Source organism: Embiotoca jacksoni, unplaced genomic scaffold, assembly GCF_022577435.1.
Source record: "Embiotoca jacksoni isolate LCO1_2020_lvr unplaced genomic scaffold, fEmbJac1.0.p SCAF_14, whole genome shotgun sequence".
NCBI lineage: Eukaryota > Metazoa > Chordata > Actinopteri > Embiotocidae > Embiotoca > Embiotoca jacksoni.
In genome coordinates this window covers 14046499-14066069 of record NW_027185274.1, presented here as the reverse complement: position 1 = coordinate 14066069, position 19571 = coordinate 14046499, and the positions used below count along the sequence as shown (strand labels likewise).

Here is a 19571-nt window from a genome sequence, read left to right as displayed (position 1 = left end):
TTATGGAGGTTTGGTGACGTTCCAAGATATCAAACCATCCCTTTAAGTTCACCTGTTAATAACTCACCTTGTTGACATACAGAAGCATGTACATGCAAACATGTAATACACCTTGTCACGCATACTCTTTCATATAGATGTATAGGATATGTATATGCAGTGTACAGTGTGCATGCCTGTAAATGCTCTGTTTGTACTCTGTCAGCCCCTGAAGCAGAGCTGGCCTGGACTTTCTTAGTTTTGGCCCACAATGACATTTGACCATCTCGTGCTTACTCTCCTTATTCTTAAGTGCTGTAACATCTTAACCGTACTGACTATATGAACCGTACATTTAATGCAGCTAAAAATGACACAATATGAGTTTTACAGCAATGTGCAGTGGTGCTGTTAAGCTTCTCTATTAAATTACTTTGGCCTACGTCTTATCTAGCAAAAATGGTTGTATTCTCTCTTTCCTGCTAATGTTCATGTGCTGTTAGTGTGTCCTATGTCAGTGACTTTGGGCTGCCAGTCAAGATGACAGATCGAGGCGCTAACAAGAGAAAAATAAATAATTGAATTGGCAATTAAAGAATTTCTGCAATATAATACAATTATTATCGGGAATATTGTTTTTAAAAAGTCGTGTTTTAATTATTCTGAAATTATATTTTAGTTTTAGAACAATAAACATTTACTTTTGGATCTTCAGCCCTCCATCCAGATTAATTCTTGGCCCTTCATCGGAAAGAATTTGGGCACTTCTGATCTCAAGGTTCATTGTGGGTGACTGCTCATGTTGAAGATGAGGACCAGTGGCATTAACATGTTTGTATATACTACATAAGCATGCCAGTTTTAATACCTCCTATAGGCTGAGCGAGGGCTGCACTGGATGCACGTGATGGACATGGCGTGCCAATGTTGTGTCAATACACTCTGTCCCTAATCTCTCAACTTGAAGTGCTAATCCAGTGCCCTAACCCCTGGCCTGGCTTCATAATGGTACATTACCTCATTTCCTCTTGCTATGTAAATACATAGGTGGACCATAATGTGTCCAATGTAAGCAGAGTTATCTTGCCCGGGGTTTAGTGCTGAGGTCACAAAGTCCAACATCATGACAACGACACACACATCAAAACTCACTCACTCTCAATACTGATAGAAACTGTACAACTGCTACAAACATCAAACAACCAAATCCTATTGGGCTGTGCAAAATATTGCAGTATAAATTGTGAAATAATAGAAATTTGTCAGCTGGTTGAGGTTTTGCTGCTTCTGTTTTTAATATGTCTGGTTGTGTTTGGCCATTGAGCAGCGAGGCTGATTTATTGCAATAGTGGATTAACAGCATTTTCACTTCACTTAGCGTGAAGTCTCTTGATTTATCAGGCATTCACTGAATTATCTTTTCTGTCAAAATTATCGATTAACTTGAAAAATGTAGGGGTACTTGTGCAATTGTGTTGTCTGTAGTTGAAGCTAATTTGCAGCCACCTCCTTGTGTGCACACGTCAAACACGTGTCAAAGACAGATTAAGAACTGAATCTGATAAAACAGACTTTTAGCTTACATGTATATGCCTCTACAGTATACAGTATAAAGAGTGTTGTATGTGTGTGAGTGTGAATGAAGGCTGACACGCAAGTTAACACATTTACTCAGGTACTGCAGTTCAACTTCTAACTACGTCCATGTTACGCAACTTGTTACTTTTCCTTTCCTTTTTACTCCACTGCACATTTATTTATTTTTATGTTCATTTATTGCTTACTTTGCAATCATTGACGATAAAGTCATGAAAATGCACACGTTGTTAAATGATTGAACCTTAAATGGTAAATAAATAAATCGTCTCCATACCAACCAAATACCCCAATAAATGTCACAAATGAATGCGTCAGTGTACTCAAAGAATCACAGGGGACATTTTCTTCTTTTACTCGTACTTTTGCATACTTTCCTACTGTAGATCAGGCGTCGGTACGTTTGCACAGACACATACAATTATAAGTAAATAAATGAATCCCTGAAGAAGGTGAAAGTTAAAATCTTGACAATATGTCTTGTTTTCTGTCGTGAAATGAGGCAGCCCGCAGCGGAAGGTTCGGTTGTACCGATGTGGCCTATGTGGTCACATGGCCTGTACGCATGTAAATGACAGGCGGCGGTGGAAAGAGAGAGGGCTGTGCGAGGAGGAGGAGGAGGAAGAACAGTGGTGGTGGTGGTGGTGGGGGGGAGGCAGACACAAACTGGGGTCGCTCACCGACACATAGGGGAACGCTTTTTTTTTTTTTTTTTAAGTGATTGAGCGGACCTTGTGTGGCTCCCAGCATCTCGCTTCGTCCCTGTGTCGGGTTGAACGTGTCCGGTCGCCCTCGGCTGCCATCAGCACCTGGAAATTATTTATAACCGACGCGAAAATTGGATGAGACGCACACACGGGCAAGACGGTCCCGGAAATAACATGCGTACTCTCAGCCTGTCACGTACGCTCGCTGAGGATTTGCATTGCTGCAGGCTGCCGTAGGTAAGCTGAGGATCGCGGTCCCGCGGGGAGACATTTGACTCGCTCTTTGACGCTATTCGCTTCGTATTTAAGTTATTTTACACTCTGAAAACGTGTGTTTTCAACAGATCCATTAAATTGACGTCAGGCTCTGCTCAACTGTTAAATCCGGAGCCTGCTAAATTGGTAGGCTAATCAATAGCAGACAAAGACGGAATATAAGTATTTTTTTTAATGGGTGTTTAATCCAACAACAACAACAACAAAAAAATAAATCAAATTGCAGATGCTTAAATTTAAAGCAGAAACGTTATAATTAGTGTATATTTTGTCATTTTAGTCTCATTTCGTTGTATGTTTTTGAGTAAAAGTGAGTTGTTTTTGGCCTTCATTCCTTCAAAAATGTCCTCCTTTTTATGATTAAAACTTGGCTCCAGAGCTGCAGTAAAAAAAATTGTACCCTGGACATCCTAATTTTGGTTCATTGAATTCAAATAACATGTGATTATGATGGAAATGATACAGGCTACAGCCCAGTTACCTGCCACTGTTTTCTCTCCCCCCCCCACACACACACTTAAAATGTCTTCACTCGGCCTACAGAAACACTGTACAGCCCAGGCGTTTGTTACACCATACATATTGTCGATTTATTTACTTCAGCCCTCTGTGACAGGTGGTCTTGCGCTGTGCTATTTATAGGTCTAACTTGTATCATTTTACTCCCCACAGATATTTCTACACGGTCTAAAAATGTTTCCAAGACGGATACAAAGAAACGCGCAGCTTTAGAGCATTTAAACGAGAGCGATGGGAGGCAGCGGCGGGGGACTCGGACATGCAACTTCTCGCGGCTGCGGCGGCGGGGCTCCTCTCCGTCAGAGACAGCAGCGGCTCAGCTAGAACATGAGGCGAGGACGTGAAGTACGTGCGCTTCCAGGAGATGACGAGATGAAATGGAGAGTTTGGGACAGACGGACCTTTTAAACCCAAGCTCTTCCCGCGGATGCGTCGCTGCTTCAGCCGCGCAGGAGAGAAGGCAGCTCGTCTGTGGACCGGCAGAGATTCACCACGCGTGCCGAGCGGACATGGGGCTGAACGGCTTCCGCGCGGCGCCGGTCGGGAGCCCCACGGCCGCGGAGCTGCTCGCGGGGCTGGCCTCTCAGACCGACTCCCCCGGAATCACAACCCCGACGAAGCAGTCCAAAACCGGCGTGCCGCTTTACAACGGCGGGGTGGTGTCTCCTTCTGCCACCGTGGAGGGGAACCACGCGGGCGTTTTGGCTCACACGCCAAACGGTTACCCCGCGCAAGTGAAGGGGGTGGCGGGCCAGGAAGCCGGCCCCACGTACCCTCTCACCAGCAGAGCCTGTCTGATGGAGAATGGGGACTGGACTGCACACGAGAAGTGCCCTTCAGTAGTGAGGAGAATCAATAGTGACCTAAAAGCCAGACAGGCGCAACAGCAGAAACGGAGGGGTGGGGAGAACCGGGACACGGCGTCAGAAACTCTTAACGGCCTCATAGCGGGGTCCCCTGGTTTGGGAGAGTCTGACGACCCGCCTTTTGCTCCAGGAGACTCTGACTTTAAGCGTAGGAGGTTGCAAGATGAAAATGTTGCTAACAAACCTCCAGAGGCCTCCAGAGTGGCCCGAGCAGTCGCTCCGCTCACGGTCACTGTCAGCGGCAGCAACAGTTCCCATAGCAACCACCCAACTCCCTTCACCCCTCTGACCCCTCATACTAACCAGCACAATGGACATAAGGGGGCATCCTCAGGACTGCCAGCTGCAGCCAGCCAGCTCTCCCCCAGTGGGGTAAACACCATCCCAGCCCCACCGCCCCCTGTCGGGATCGGCTGGTCAGCCGAGCGCATCGCTCAGCAGTACATCGTCCCCTGCATGAAGTACTATGGCATTTGTGTGAAGGACAACTTCCTGGGCCCCGAGCTGGGCGACAAGGTCCTGGAGGAGGTGGAGGTTCTGAACCGCAGTGGGAAATTTCGGGGCGGGCAGCTGGTGAGCCAGAAGAGCATTCCCTCGCGGAGCATCCGGGGCGACCAGATCGCCTGGGTGGAGGGACGGGAGCCCGGGTGCGACAACATCAGGGCGCTGATGGCTCACATCGATGAGGCCGTCATGTACAGCGCTGCCAATGGACAGCTGGGGAACTGTGCCATCAATGGACGCACTAAGGTGAGAGGGGACACAGGGTGGGGACAGGTGGGCTTCTGGGTAAGAGGCCTGTATGGTGACATCGTTGTAGTTGTCTTTGAGTTTATAATGGAGACATCTTTGCAGGCAAACACACACTTACACCACAGTGAGAGAGTGTCGGGCTGAATGTCAGGATGAGGCCTGTGAGTTTCTGGCATTTGTGTGTGTGTGTGTGTGTGTGCGTGCGCGCGTGTGTGTGTGCGCCTAACCTGGCCCTGTGCCTGGGTTTAGGCCTGCCTAAATTTGCCCCAGTCCCTGCCTTCATACCACCGGTACTCTGTTAAAGCAAAGATAAACCTCTCGGGGGCTGTATCTCCTCTGCCATCGCTTAATCTCCCAACATTTTCTATCATCACATTCACCCACACAAACATGGTGCTGGCATGGTAGAAGTGTGTTTTTTGTTTGTTTGTTTGTTTGTTTCCTTTATCTTCAATCTCATACCACATGAGCTGCAGGATTTTTCTTTATTTTAACATGTCCACACTATACGCCTCAGTTTTTCTATTCCATTGATGTTTTTTTGTTTTTTTTACCACAGCGCACTATATAAGATAGTACCCCAAACACATCCACTGGAACATAGAAAAACACTGCAAAAGAGTGAAGAACACTCAGAAACAACATCGTCAGACTTTGTACCCGAGTGTCTCCCTCTCCGTGTAGAAGGCTCTATACTTTGTCGCTATGATTGTGCTTTTCATGGTCTGGTGTAATGGTCTGTCCCTTAAAGCTGAGTTAACCATTACATGACAGTCTGGACTGCTACCTAACATCCTCTCAGTATCTCGGCAGCCCCTGGGGTTTCAGTCAAGATTTAGAATACACCTCCAGTCGATGCAGACTAAAAGGATCTGAAATGTTTGTGAGCAGCGGGTCTTACTTTGTTAATTCAAGCTTTTTTTCTTATTTTCTCAAGTGAGAGATCAGAAATGGATAGAACTGGTGAAATTCTGAGAGTGAACGTTTTAGTTTTACGCATGTCAAACTGGGACAAATAAATCCAGAAGCCCTCCTGGTGCGTGTCAGACCTGATCTGGAAAGCAGACACATTACCGCTCCCCACTGGGGCAATCAGGTGAAAGCTGTTAGCCGCAAGCTGGCAACCACAGCTTTACTTCTGCAGTCTTTGCTTAAAGCGCAGAGTTATAAATGAGGCTGTTGAGTGAATGTTTAGAAATATGCAGTACGTGCGGCAGCCATGTAGCAAAGTGGCCAGTATTCATGTCAAATATCTTTATCTGATTTAACACACTGATGTCTAAAATGATCTCCCCTCGGCAGTCAGAGTGGCTTTTCCGTCACTCCATATTTTATATGATTTTTCAGGATCTTGCCCCACAGCCTTGTTCATCCCGTCTGTTTAACGCCACACGTAGCACCTTGCCCTCGGTGCACGTCCAGTCATTTACATAAGCTGGAGGCAGTGTTTAAACAAGGGACTGCAGCACACCGGCAGCCTTTGCTCCCTCAGATTTGGGCTGACTGTGCTGCTTCCAGGCTAGGTCTTGAAAAATTATACCGATCAGGAGAGTAAAGGCACTTCGGCTAAACGTCTGGGCAGAGTGGTGTGAGGCTTACATATGTTTAATACTAGAGTTCCTCTGCAGAGTGCACAATAAGAACAACGTGTGCTTACCGATGAGTGGTGCACGCTGTGCACAAACACTGTTGCACTCAGGAAAAGATGTGAAAACCCGTCTTTATCTCCTGACACTTTAAACTCCAGCTTCCTTTAAGGACTGAAGTGGAGTTTGTCTGTGACATCAATAACGTATTGAAGGTGTTACCTTGATTCAACTGCCTGTTCTATAAAGAGGGCAGATTCATTATAAAAAATTTTTTAAAAAAAAAAAACTCTTAAGTGCTGGAGCTTTATTAAATTGTGTTATACAAATCATCAATGCAGACCAGAATGATGTGAATATAAAATGATTTCATGCCAGTTAATACAAGTTCAGGGAACTGTAAAGAGAAAGACATACAGCTAGTTTCCTGGAGCGGAGCAGTGGATGAGTTTATTGTGGTCGATAGCGCATTAGACAGCATTATTTTAGTGTAGAGGATGTGATGTTGTGTTACCTACTGCCCACTATGTTATTCATTCTCTCGTCTTTTTTTTCTTTTTTTTTTGGCATGTTGATGACTAAATGGGTGATTCCTTGGTGAAAATGTCAGACTGCTAAATGCCAGCTGTTCCCGGGCCAGATCACTTAATTTGCCCTTGGAACGTAAAAGAAAAAAGTCCCGCTGCACAGTACAAAATGTCCTGGCTGGGCGTTTCTGCGGACGAGTGCATGAGACAGCGGCCGCGATGGGTACAATGATGGAGTGTGCATGCGAGAAAGAGGGAGTGATAGGAGGGGGGGGGGGGGGGGGGGAGACAAGGAGGATCGGGCAGAAGTGCAGCTTGATAGAAGGTCACTGCGTCTTTTCTGTCATTGTCCTCTTTGTCATCCCCCAAACCTTACATGTTTTTCCGACTCATTTTTCCACTTGTCTTTTGTTCTGACCTCCTTTTGCTTTTTCCGTCCTCGCTCCCTCTCTCCTTCGTCTTATCAACCCCTTCTTTGCTAGTTAGACAAAATATTTCCCTGCCGTTACCTTGGTAACAGGCCCATACAGAGTAGAGCTGCGCATTGTGTATGAAAGAGACGAAGAGAGAAAGAGGGGGGGCTGGCAATGCCCAAAATAATACCTCACCAGCAGCGAGTAGTATTTCTGAACCCCGTCTCCCTTTAGTCAGCAGGGAGTGTTGTTTTGCAGCCTGGTTGATGTTCAGTAGGAAGGATTATAGTGTTGTTGTTTTTTTTAAAGGAATAGTAATTCAGGGCCAAGGTGATGGTAGGAAAGTCTTGTTTTAGGGGGAAGAGAGAAACAACTGACCACAGGGTGGGAGGGGATAGACTGGAAGTGAGAGTGGAAAGCAAAGGGAGGGGGAGGGGGGGGTAGTGTTCAGGGAGTGAGAAAGGGCGACGCAGTGCAAGTTTCGGCATAATGATAATGTCTGCTGCAGCGATGTGTCCTTAGATGCTCCTCCTAAAGATCAGCAGTGCCACCATGCAGGCAGGAGCGAGAAGCCAAACACTGACACAGTGCAGACAGAATGCTTTCCTGGGATGGATGGACGGACAGACAGATCAATTTTCTACTTTTCAAAAATTGGTTTTGTTTAAATTCAGAAAACGGTAAACAGAAACGGCTTTAAAAAATATATATATATTTTGTCATTTAATCATTCTCAGTGTCACATGCTGTCCTCAGCTGACATGAAACAGATGCAGTGCTCTTTCTTTTTTTTTCACAGCGTTTCAGTAGCTGTGCATAATGCCCCAATTTCCGCTGTGCATGATGGCGCTGCAGGAAATCTGTGTCCATCAACACTTTAATCAAAAACTGTGTGAAGTAGTCCAGTTGGAGATTTTACATCTATTTTCCAGCATTAGAGATGATATCAGTCAATTAATCAATTAGTTGTGTGATAGATAAATAATTGACAACTATTTTGTGAATAGATTTTTTTTGTTTCATCCCGTTCAATATAAAAATGTGATGCTTTTTGCTATCGTAAATTGGACATCATTGGAGTTTGGACTGCTGTTCAGATGAAACTGACACTTTGAAGAAAATCACCCTGGACTATTATAGACATTTTACACTATTTTCTGGAATTTTTCAGGCTGAATAATCAATCTATTAAAGCCAAAAATGAAAACAAGCTTTATTTCAAGCCTTGCTCAATAATCATACTCGGTAATTATACTCAATAAACTCAATCAAAAGCAAAAGAGGTGGAACACATTGGCTGAAATGCAATCTAGAAAGCCACCGTGTACCATCTGACTACAATGTAGCTCTTTATTGCCTTTTTAATTTTTTTTTATTTATCTGCACATATGCAGCTGTCTGTTTATAGAGATCAGTCATCTCTTACTCTCCAGCTGCATTCTGGTATCTCAAGTTGCTAAATTGAAGAAAGAGAAAGTCTTTGCCAAAATATCCACTGGCTTCACCAGAACCCCAGAAATACTGGGTGGTGTCCCCAAAGGTTGAATTGTGACAAACCGAACTGAGCATTTACAGTTCAGGCATTACCTCTAATTTTATTTATTGATTAAAAAAAAAAAAAAAAAAGCACTTTTTCACACACACACACACACACACACACACACACACACACACACACACACACACACACACACAGATATTTGCTCCATCCTAATGTCTGGTGATGACTCGGGGATAAAGAGAGCCATTGGGGACGAAGCAGGGCAAATTTCACCCAGTTTTTTAATGTTCACATAAAACAGAATCACAGCATTATATTTACAGATGTCAATAATTAAAAGTTTGATTGTGTTTCTAAATACACCATTTATCTCACGTTACAGGTACAGAAAGCAGCACCCTCTCCAAATATAACAAGCTGTAACTTACAAGCACCTCATGTACCTCTTCTTATGTATCTGCAAAACCTGCACTACCAAACGGATATCAGGCTTGCTGCTGCTGCTGCGTTACTAATATACAGCATCAACTAGCAACTGATTCTTTTTAGCCTGCGGTGCAACTCCCTTATGGCAGAAGTAAAGCAGTCAATCAGTTTTCTTGGTAAATTTAAACCAGTAAATCTATCAAGAGCCTGGGCACATTAGCAGGTGTTTTTTTTTTTTTTAAACTGTGAGAGCTGCGCCCACTTGGATCAAAGTGTGGGTTATGTGCTCAGAAACAATTTATGATTCGTAGTTTGATCTCATCAAGCCCAGGGTCACTTCTGGTCTTACACACACTCGTGACTTTCCCAGTGATTTCTTGGAAACCAAAAGCCCTTATCCATCCAATCGGAGCAGAAATCTAAAGGGTTATCTAAGTCAATTAATGGTCAATGATATGAAACAAGGAAGGACAGCGCAGTTATAAGCTCTGACTGACAAAGCAGTTCAGCATAATTCACTTTAACTCAGACATTTATCTCCTTCACTTCTCTCATTCAATTTGGTTGGAACAATTAATAAAAGCTCATCCTGATTGCCATCTCATCCTGTGTCATCCAAGCTGCTTGTGAGTAATTAGCCATGGAAATGAAGCAAGATGGCAGTGCTGCTTGTCAGTTAGTGACTCAGCTGGTTTTAGCTCCGGAGCTGACTAATATTTGTTGTGTTGAAATGTCCTTGAGCAACAACCTGGCCCCCTCCCATCGTTCACCATCAAAGACTCGCAGACTTTGATGCATGTTTCCGTTAATCCACGAGGGATCAGGGCTGTCCCACTGTGAAACTGCGAGGAGTCTGAGGACTTTTTAAGCCTGCTAGTACACACTTTTCAGAGCAGCAGAGTTTGCTTGAAGAAATTACCTCCTTGTCTTGTTCTTTATTCTTTGAGGGCGGTCTCTGTTTTCATCTCATTTGATCAAACAACACTGCATATCGGTTATAGTTTAAAAAAAAAAAAAAAAAAGAAGGAAATAAACATGCTGTTTTATTGAATCACTTAGGCGTCACACTTTACTGACACACAAACGCTTCCGCCCAGGCAACAAGAATTTATCAAGGCCTGATTCATCCCTCACAAAATATCCCCGTCATCTTTGCTGATCATGCAGATGATCTTAATTAAAATGGGTATAGGTCAGGGCTGAAGGATTACGACGGGCAAAGGGACGGGGACCAGAGCAGTGAACCTCTACCAGTACTGTACTTGACCGAAGAGATTAAATAGTACCACCGAATATCAGATACTGTTTGATTATCACTGGGAACTTGTCCACTATTATACGAAGACCCGCTGCAGCATGTAGACGCATAGAAAGACAGAGACGGAGTCATTGATTGTAATTCTGTGGCTGGACCGTCTGCTCTGTGCCTTGCTCTTAAATGACTGGGCATAGCTGTGGTAGACGTATGATGTGCTATGTACAGAACCTTTTAACAGCTGTTGTAGTCTTTGGGTGTTTCTGCTGTAGTGTCTGTTCTCACAGGACCAAACATGTTTTACCGTAAACGATTGGATTTTACAAATATTTTTTAATGACTAATTGAAAATTTGAAAAAGATACCCCGTTCCTATAAAGTAGAAGATATTGGTGATTTGTTAAGTATGGTGACATTAAAATATTAGTGTGAACGAGTATCCATTCACACTAATATTTTCTTCCGCCTACATGTCTTTTACAGTAGAGTTGTAATATGGCAGACAGAACATTTTCAAATAGGTAACATTTTAAACTGGAATATCTACTTCTAGGTTAACAATCCTGGAATGATCACAGAATCAAACCTAACACCAAAAACCACTGAAAGGATTTGCTTCCAAAATTCTCCTCAAGAGTTTGCAATCATCACCATCGAGCAGCAACTTCCTTCGCTCTGTTTGACTTCACCAACATACATATGCTCTCCCGCCATCTCTTTGACAAGCAGTAAGCCTGTATTTGTTCAGCCTTATCTAACCCCTCACACCTCTCTCCACCATCATTCCTCTTATCGGAATACGTGTACGCATTTGCAGTTTATTTTTCTTCTTCTCCAGAACATCTTGTTCTGCCTGACGGCCATCACCTTGGCTGCCCGGGTATCTACCAAGCGCTGCCATTAGTGCATTAATGCTGGTACCTGGCAGACAGGTGGTTGGTGCCAATTAGACTCTTAAGATATTGTGGGCACAGATCTCAGCAGAGATGAAGGAGGGCAGAGATGACAGATAGGATGAAGACGTGCAATGTCAGGCTGTGTGACGGAGTATTGCGTGTGTCTGTGTGTGTTTAAGCCTCTGACAAGCGGAGGCTGAAACAATGTGGATATATATATATATATATATATATATATATATATATGAAACTGGTTTGAATAGCAATGATGGGTGATGAATTCACATCTCTTTTGAGTGCCTGGGGTGGGTTTACAATGAAAAACATAACCCTCATAAATGATATGGCTGTCTTTGACGTAGACGTTATGTATGTTTATGTGCGTGTATGTGACGTGTTTATGCTTCAGGCTGGGGCTGAGTTGTCTGGTGTGCCATATTACTTCTTAATTGTGGTTAAGTACAGCTGTTGAGACTGTTACCAGTTTAAAAAAAAAAGCTACTTGCTTGGAAAACATACTTCCTTAAAAACATTCACACACACACACACACACACACACACACACACATACACACACACACACACACCCCCCAAAAAGAAGTCACGGTCATCCTTGAACAAAGCACGTCCAGCAATGTAAATACCGTGAATGATTTCATGGGCCATTTGCGTTTTTTAAATAAAACCTATTTGTTTATTTAAGTACTAGGATTATTTTAATCAATAATATATATATATATAATAGTTAAAAAAAAATTCTCTTGGTAGTTTCAATTCAGAAATTAATTATCAATTGGGACTAAAAAAAAACAAACTGAAAACTCAAAATGAAGGTAGTGTGCAAAGATTTTTGTTGGCATAAGTTATGTTTAAATGAGTTGTTTCTCATCAAAATACATTGTCTTTAAGGACTTTGTTTTTGTCATAAAAGAATTGAAACTGGTCACAAATCCCACGGGGTACCTTTAACATTATCATTACAAAACCATTGTATCAATCGAAAACAGTTTGACAGTGTGAAAGAACTCCCTCAGTGATACCTACACAGAATGATCACCTGAATCTGCCTCTCTGCTCACCTTAGCAGGGCCTCGCCTGCAAGTTTACTGTTTTGGTTCACTCTCAACAAAGTTAGCAGCTATCTGACAAACTAGAACTAAAGAGCAGTATAATAGCCAGGTATTAGCCTCAGGAGGTGGTGGAGACAAAAACGGAGCTAAAAGAGATTGAACGTTGGACCTACATCGGCCGAGTGACCAGAAGCACGCCTCCGGATGAGTGATGATGTTGTGCTTTAACAACGTGGATGTCGAAGAAACGGTTTCCAAACAAGCTTGCACATGAAATGAAGAGATGCTAATAGAGTTTAGACATTTTTTTTTGTGTCTTTTCTGTTAGTGGACATATACCCATAATGTCAAACACGGATATACGCGCACACACAAACATACCTAAATGAAGAGACCAAGTGAAAGATGTTTGCTTTGACAAAACGGATCACTCACAGGGCAGATTTTAATTATTCTAATGACTTTAAATGCAGTCATGTTTCCAATGACCATACACACGCGCACGTTTATTTACAATGCGATATGTGCGGTTTGACTGAGAGACTCCGCTCGGCAGTTGGCGCCGGGAGCAGAAGGTCCGGAGGTTAATTGAGCTCCGACTGCGAGCGTTGGCCACTAATGAGAGCTGACAATGGCGGCTGAGCAGAGTCACGCACAACACACCCAAACTCACTTGGCTGCGAATGAGGAGGAGGGAAGCGGCAAGAGAGAAGGAGCGGGGCGGCATGCGCTCGGACCAAAGCCCTCTCGCACAGAGCGCAGCTACCGCCACTTTTCTTTGAGTTTGACAAACAACACGAAGACGGGTGCGTTTGTCTTAGAAATCTATGCGAGCAGTCTTTGATTTCTCTCGTCGTACTAGAACTTTAAACGACAGCGTCGGGCAAGTTAAATCGATGCTGCAGCGGCGTGGAACCCGTTAGTCACGAGTGATCGCATCACAGAGCTGAAGTGATGCGCCGACTCCACAGTTGGAACGTCTGCTTCCCATGCAGAATAATATAAGTCAAGACAATGACAGTATCTTCTTTTGTTGTCACCCCGGATAGATAACAGAGAAGTTATTATCCTGCACGCCTCCAACTCTATCATGACCTGAAATCTCTCTCTGCCGGCAAATACGGATGTGAGTAATTGAATCAGCTGTAGGCTTTTCTCGCTATACTGAAGCGACTGAAAGCTTCTGACGGCCAGAGGAGCCTGTTTGGAAACGTATATGCTCTGGCCTGAAACACGAGCACGTTCCCGTGGTTTCCGACCGATATGTCACACTGACATAGCCTCACACTCAGCTCATTTTGACCCCGGTGCAGTTCCGTCTTTTATCTTAGGGGAACATTTCGCCGTCACATGATCTCGCAGTGGCCCTGGTTTGGGTTTGGAATGTGCGTTGACTGGAGGTTTCACGCAGGTCTCGGTTTCCCTCGGCCTCCCCAGAGAAAGCAGCGCTCTCCTGCTTCGCGGCCTCCCGACGCTCAGACGTCAAGCAGGGGGAAATACCAGCGTGAGACCATTGTTTGAAAATGGATACTGTATCTGCAGATCGTTTCTTAGCTGGGAAAAACAGCTGAACTCTTGACATATTTCTCTGCTCTGCTGCTCTGCTCGCAAATTACCTCATGGAACGTAATATTAACTTTTCAAAGAGTCTTCATGTAAAAAAGGCACAGTGGGGAAGTTAAAAGGCAACAGATGGACTAGTGGAAGAGATTAAGTCTTTTGTATGTTCCCCGCGCGGGCGGAAATTTCTAATCGTTGATTGGTGAGCAAGATTTTTCCGAGACTGTCACGTCTGGTTTTTGGATACAGAGGATAAACGATTTAAATTACACGCTGTCAAAACATTTTTTTTTTTGTTTTAATTCCACATCCATTGGTTTATTTTTTTTATTGTCTAAGATCAATAAAAAAAAAGTACAACTAATGATCTCATTTCTTCTGCTTTTAGGCCATGGTTGCTTGTTACCCAGGCAACGGGGCAGGGTACGTCCGCCATGTTGACAACCCGAATGGTGATGGACGCTGCATCACGTGTATCTACTATCTTAACAAGAACTGGGATGTCAAGGTACATTTATCATCAGTATCAATTTGATTTACAAAAATAGGTTTTTTTTTTAAACATTTGTGGATCATCATGAAAACGTAACATCAAAGCCCGTGTTTATTTTCAGAGCAGTGTTAATATACACATCATGGTACATAGGCTTAAATGTAATATGAAATTGGTATTATTACAAAAACTTTATGGTCTTTCAATGTCCTTTTTAAAGGCTATTTAATTATATTTTACATGAAGTAGCTCGACTAAAACCTGAAATGCTTCATGGTAAAAAGAAAAAAACGACATTCTGAATCTCTGAATTACTTGTAAAATTCTGTATTGCCAGCATACAGAGAATATTTTGTGTTATGTTTTTGTGTGCATTTGTCTTTGCAGAAAGAAGGAGGGTTGCTGCAGATTTATCCTGAAGGAAAAAATGTGGTAGCAAATATCGAACCTCTATTTGACCGGCTGCTCATCTTCTGGTCTGACCGCAGGAACCCACATGAAGTCAAGCCGGCCTACGACACTCGGTTAGTAAATTCTACTAATCAAAAAGTGATGGGGAAAAAAATTGACTACACAAACAAATAGAGAAACAAGGATCCACCTCTGTTGATGCTTACTTGATGCGAATATAAGATAGACCTACTGTACATAAACAGACTGATGCAAGCACTTGCACGCTGCTACTTAAATCATTGTGTCAAACAGCGGCGTCAATTGAAGACATGTGACATGTACACTTTTACGCGCTCCTCTCTCCTCTCCTGACTGCTGGGGGGCAAGGTGGGGCCGGAGGCAGGAAGTATGTGTTTCCTGAGGAGGTCGGTGGGAGGGAGGGAGGGGAGGAAGGTTCGATTGCAGGACTCTCGTGCTGGAGAGGCACAGACATGAGAGACAGGAATAAACAACACAGCCCCACAGGAGAGATGAGAAACTGTAGAAATTAACCCTCTGGTGCCTGAAACATCTGCTACCAGGATAGTTAACTTACTCCGTTACGACACGAACGATTAAACATTGTTTGTAATGTGTTCTTTGTACGTGTAACAGGAAATTACACGATTTACTTTATGGCAATTTCCACAGTTTGATAATCCGTTTTGTCCTTTTAAAAAAAAAATAATAATCCAGCAGCTGCACTGCATATTGGCATGTACAATTTAAACAAGAAGTAATAAGATGTGTTTAACTGCTGACTATTCAAGCATCCGTCTCCAGAAAAGACTCACAAACAGTGATGTCGTTGTACAGCAGCAATTCAAATATCTTCTTTTCTTATGAAGATCATTTTTAGGACTTTTAAATGTTAACTCAATTTTGATTCAAACCTAAGATCATTCCATTTCGGACACTAGACAATATATATTATATAATGTGTCCAAAAACGATGTTATCTTTTCGTCTTTTCGTCTTATTTCAACCTCTCCCTTTTGTGTCTTGCAGCTATGCCATCACAGTCTGGTACTTCGATGCCAAAGAGAGAGCAGAGGCTAAAGAGAAATATAGATTGGGTAAGTCTCTTCTTTTTCCTTGGTTGTTTATGCACTGCATCACTTCTGTTTATATTTGGTGCAATAAATATTGCATGTAACTAATAAACTCTTTCTGTATTACTTGTGTCCATAGCAACGGGACAGAAAGGTGTTCAAGTGCCTGTCACTCAAAACAGCAGGACATAAATCTCATCGAATGACTGGAGTGCACTCTCAAAGTATTATGTGCCTTCCCGGACTGCTAATGGATGTTGTGATCGTAACGGGAGACACCGTTAAACTTGTCAGTCATCACCGCAGCTCCGCGCCACTCTTGAGTGTCAGATTCACGTCACAGGACGTGATGTGATGTTCTACCGCCGTATGATTGGGCTGCTGCTCAAAGATAGGTCAGAAATATAGAGCACAGTTGACTGGATTGTACGGCAAAGGTGAAATTTAGAATTACGAGCCGCCGCAAAAGAAGAAGAAAACGCCTCACTTGATCGTCGATGAAGACAGCTACCTGAAAAATAAGAGACTCCCTCCTGTTATTTTGTTGCAGTTTTGCCTGCTCAGTTATCAGTGATGTGATGTATTGAGATGTCAATGTTTTACGTAGCTCTGGTGTCATTTTCAATTCAAACACGAATGATGAATCGGTGAACAGACAGGGCGAAAATGGGGCACAAGCAGTAAAAATCAGTGCCCTGAAATTCCTTCTTCCCCGTCGTCTGTGATGTGGCCCCCTTGTCTCACGATGTGGGCAGCTGTGTACGTGAGGTCAGTGTAAAGACAGAAAAAGAAATGGACCTTGACGGGGCATCGAGTGATTGTCGGCCAGTGGAAAGCTGAACCGTGGCACACGTTCAGTCGGTCCTGGCTCAAACTCGACATTACAACGATCAGCTCACAAGTAATAATCGGTGCACGAGGACAACTCTACACTGGTTTTTACTCTGTGTAGCACACTGCACAGAGTTCACTAAGTATTTCAGGACTTTATCTGGCTCAGAAGAAAAAAAAAAAAAGTTTTTTTTTTTTTTTTTTTTTTTTTTTTTTTTTTTTTTTAGCAAGAGCCTCAAAATGTGAGACTTCAGCATGAACCTTTCATTTTGCTTTTGTTTAGTAGTTGTAATGTGTGTAACAGATTTTTTAAGACTAAACCCTAGAGCACATAAAGCTTTTCTACATACTTGAGGTGCAGTGCTCTCTGTAGGACTGAGATACACGGCTCACACCTGAGACAAGAGGCAAGCTGTGCGGTGACAGGGGTCGAGACAGGGTTTGACAAAGCTGGAGTGTTTTTCGCGTGTGTATTTGTGCGTATGTGTGTGCGCTCATACAGTATCCCTGTGTGCAGATCCGGCTTGACTCTCGCCGGTTCGTAATATGATGGAAATCATGTGTATCAACCCGTGCGGATGCTGAAAAGACACACACACACAGAAAGAGAAGATGGACAACAGCAGCTAAATTTTTTTTTTAAAGAAAATGAATAAAAATGACAAAGTTTTAATAAACAGTTCTTAACAAAATCATAACCTCAGTCAGCCTGAATATTTAAGACTTAAAAACCATTAAGGCCGATTAAGGTATAAAGCACAGAGTCAAGCATACACTGTATGTGAACAGCTGGGTGAAAGTATCGCCTGCTCATGTGTGGGATTGAGTATTTGTGTGTAAATGTGTATACTTGCACATGTATGTGACAAATTCCACCGTCTTGAAGAGGGTTGCAGGTATTGTCTTGGTGTGTGATTAAAGAGAAAGTTATTTTTAAAAGCACTTTATTGTTTAAAATGCCATGCGTGAATGATAGAAAAACAATTTAACTAAAAATGTACAGTAGATTAATGCCTTTATGCTGTGGATTATATGATCATTCAAATGCAATAGGAACTAAAAAAAAAAAAAAAAAGTGAGAACAAATGGAAATTGTTTGCCTATTTTTTGTTAACTATTTAATTAAAACTTGTCTGTTTTTGTACACACAAGAAATTGTAATTGTTTTACTGGGGAAAATTGAACCTAAATGGCTTTTTAATTCAGCTGTTTGTTTTTTTCAAGTGGGATGAGACCAAGAGAGCAGCACCAGACACATTTTTGATGATGGATACGAACAATCTCAGTCTCTCTCTCGATGAATGTAATTGCTGAGTGTACTATGAATATCACACACTTATTCTGTCTTTGGATATGGAAAATGGTTCAAATGACAGCCCCTTAAAAGACTGTCGGAAGAGTTATCAGTTAAGAATCTAGCAAAATATGTGTCAGTTTTGATCATTTTCTTTAGTTTTTAAAGCAGGTGCTAAATTAACAAATATGTCAGTAATTGTCTGTACCGGGAGAGTGAAGCTAATCATATGTGGTGCAGTGAAGAGGAGTCACCATCTTTATGGTTATTAGTGAAAGTGCTCTGTGTTACAGTCCAGGGCTCAGAGAGACACTCTGAGGTAGGCATGTTTATCATCAGGCTTAAAATGAAAAACATGAATAAAGATGACCTGTTCCCCAGATATATATGTGTGCTTATGTAAAACCATGTTGAGCCCTTTTTTTTTCTTTCTCAAAGTTACACACAACTCTTACAAATATTTAGTCAGAATCTGCATTGTCTTCAAATACTGATACAGGACCAGATGACAAAGGTTTATCATGATGTGATCGCTATGTAAGGCAACAGATAAAAGGATCTGCCCTGGTGACTTAAAATGTAAATAGTAACTGATGGGTTGCCAAGGCCAGAGCAATAAATGCCTGGAGTACTGACTGGTACTGGTGGAGAGCCATCAGAAGCTCTTCAACACAGGTTTACAAAGGAGAGGATTAACGTGAAATCTTAACAACTACATATAGTGCTTTTTTTTTTTAAATGGCTGGAACATTGTGTCTTAAAACTAAATTATACAAGATTGTCTCAAATGCCACCGCGATTTGAGTTTGATCTGTATTTTAAATGCTTAAATAACTACTGACAGACTGTTTGGCATTCATGCCTTCATGTTCACAATGAATACACAATTAGCTGACAGTAAATGTGAGTTCCCACATCTCCAGATAAAGATAACAAAGCTGCATTGACAGATTTATGGTCACAGAGCAGAGTTTGATTTAGCAACACTTTTCTCACGTACACAGCCAGCTTGCAGCGACACTACTGTCATTTTAAAGTCATCCATTTGGCCAGCTGACTGATGTAAGTCCAACATTCATTATTCTTTTATCTCTGTTTTGGTCTCAATCAACAAGCTATGGATGTTCATCTGCTCGATGGTATTTCTTCACCAGCTACCTTGTCTAATCACGTTTTGTCAGCTACCTGATCATTTAATGTAATGGATACGAGCATGAACATCAATATAAGTGGGGTTTTCAATGACAAACATATTATAGAAAATGTCACGCTAAAAGCCTTCCCTTCTGTGTAGATGTAAACTTTCACAAGTTACAGGAGGAAGGCCTTGTGTTGCCATACATGACTACATGGTAACATAAACCCCGTTTTTTTTTTGCTCATATTTATTTACATTATGGAACAATAAAGTACGCCGAATTAACTAATAACATTTCCTTTTATCCGTGTAACATTGGATGTACTGACAACAATCAGTGAATTGATTTGATACAAAAGGAACCTTAAAAACGTGCTGATTGTAAGGTAAGTTTGGAAGTG

General features: G+C 42.4%; 1 protein-coding gene across 1 annotated transcript; it reads left to right on the top strand.

Annotated features, from left to right (window-relative positions):
• The first annotated feature begins 2224 nt into the window (after positions 1–2224).
• egln2 (egl-9 family hypoxia-inducible factor 2) lies at positions 2225–18418 on the top strand. The gene is made up of 6 exons (XM_069148119.1): positions 2225–2519; positions 3231–4693; positions 14319–14438; positions 14811–14947; positions 15864–15931; positions 16047–18418. The coding sequence occupies exons 2-6, from the start codon at positions 3455–3457 to the stop codon at positions 16097–16099; spliced, it is 1617 nt and encodes a 538-aa protein (XP_069004220.1). The 5' UTR covers positions 2225–2519; positions 3231–3454; the 3' UTR covers positions 16100–18418.
• Positions 18419–19571: the final 1153 nt, after the last annotated feature.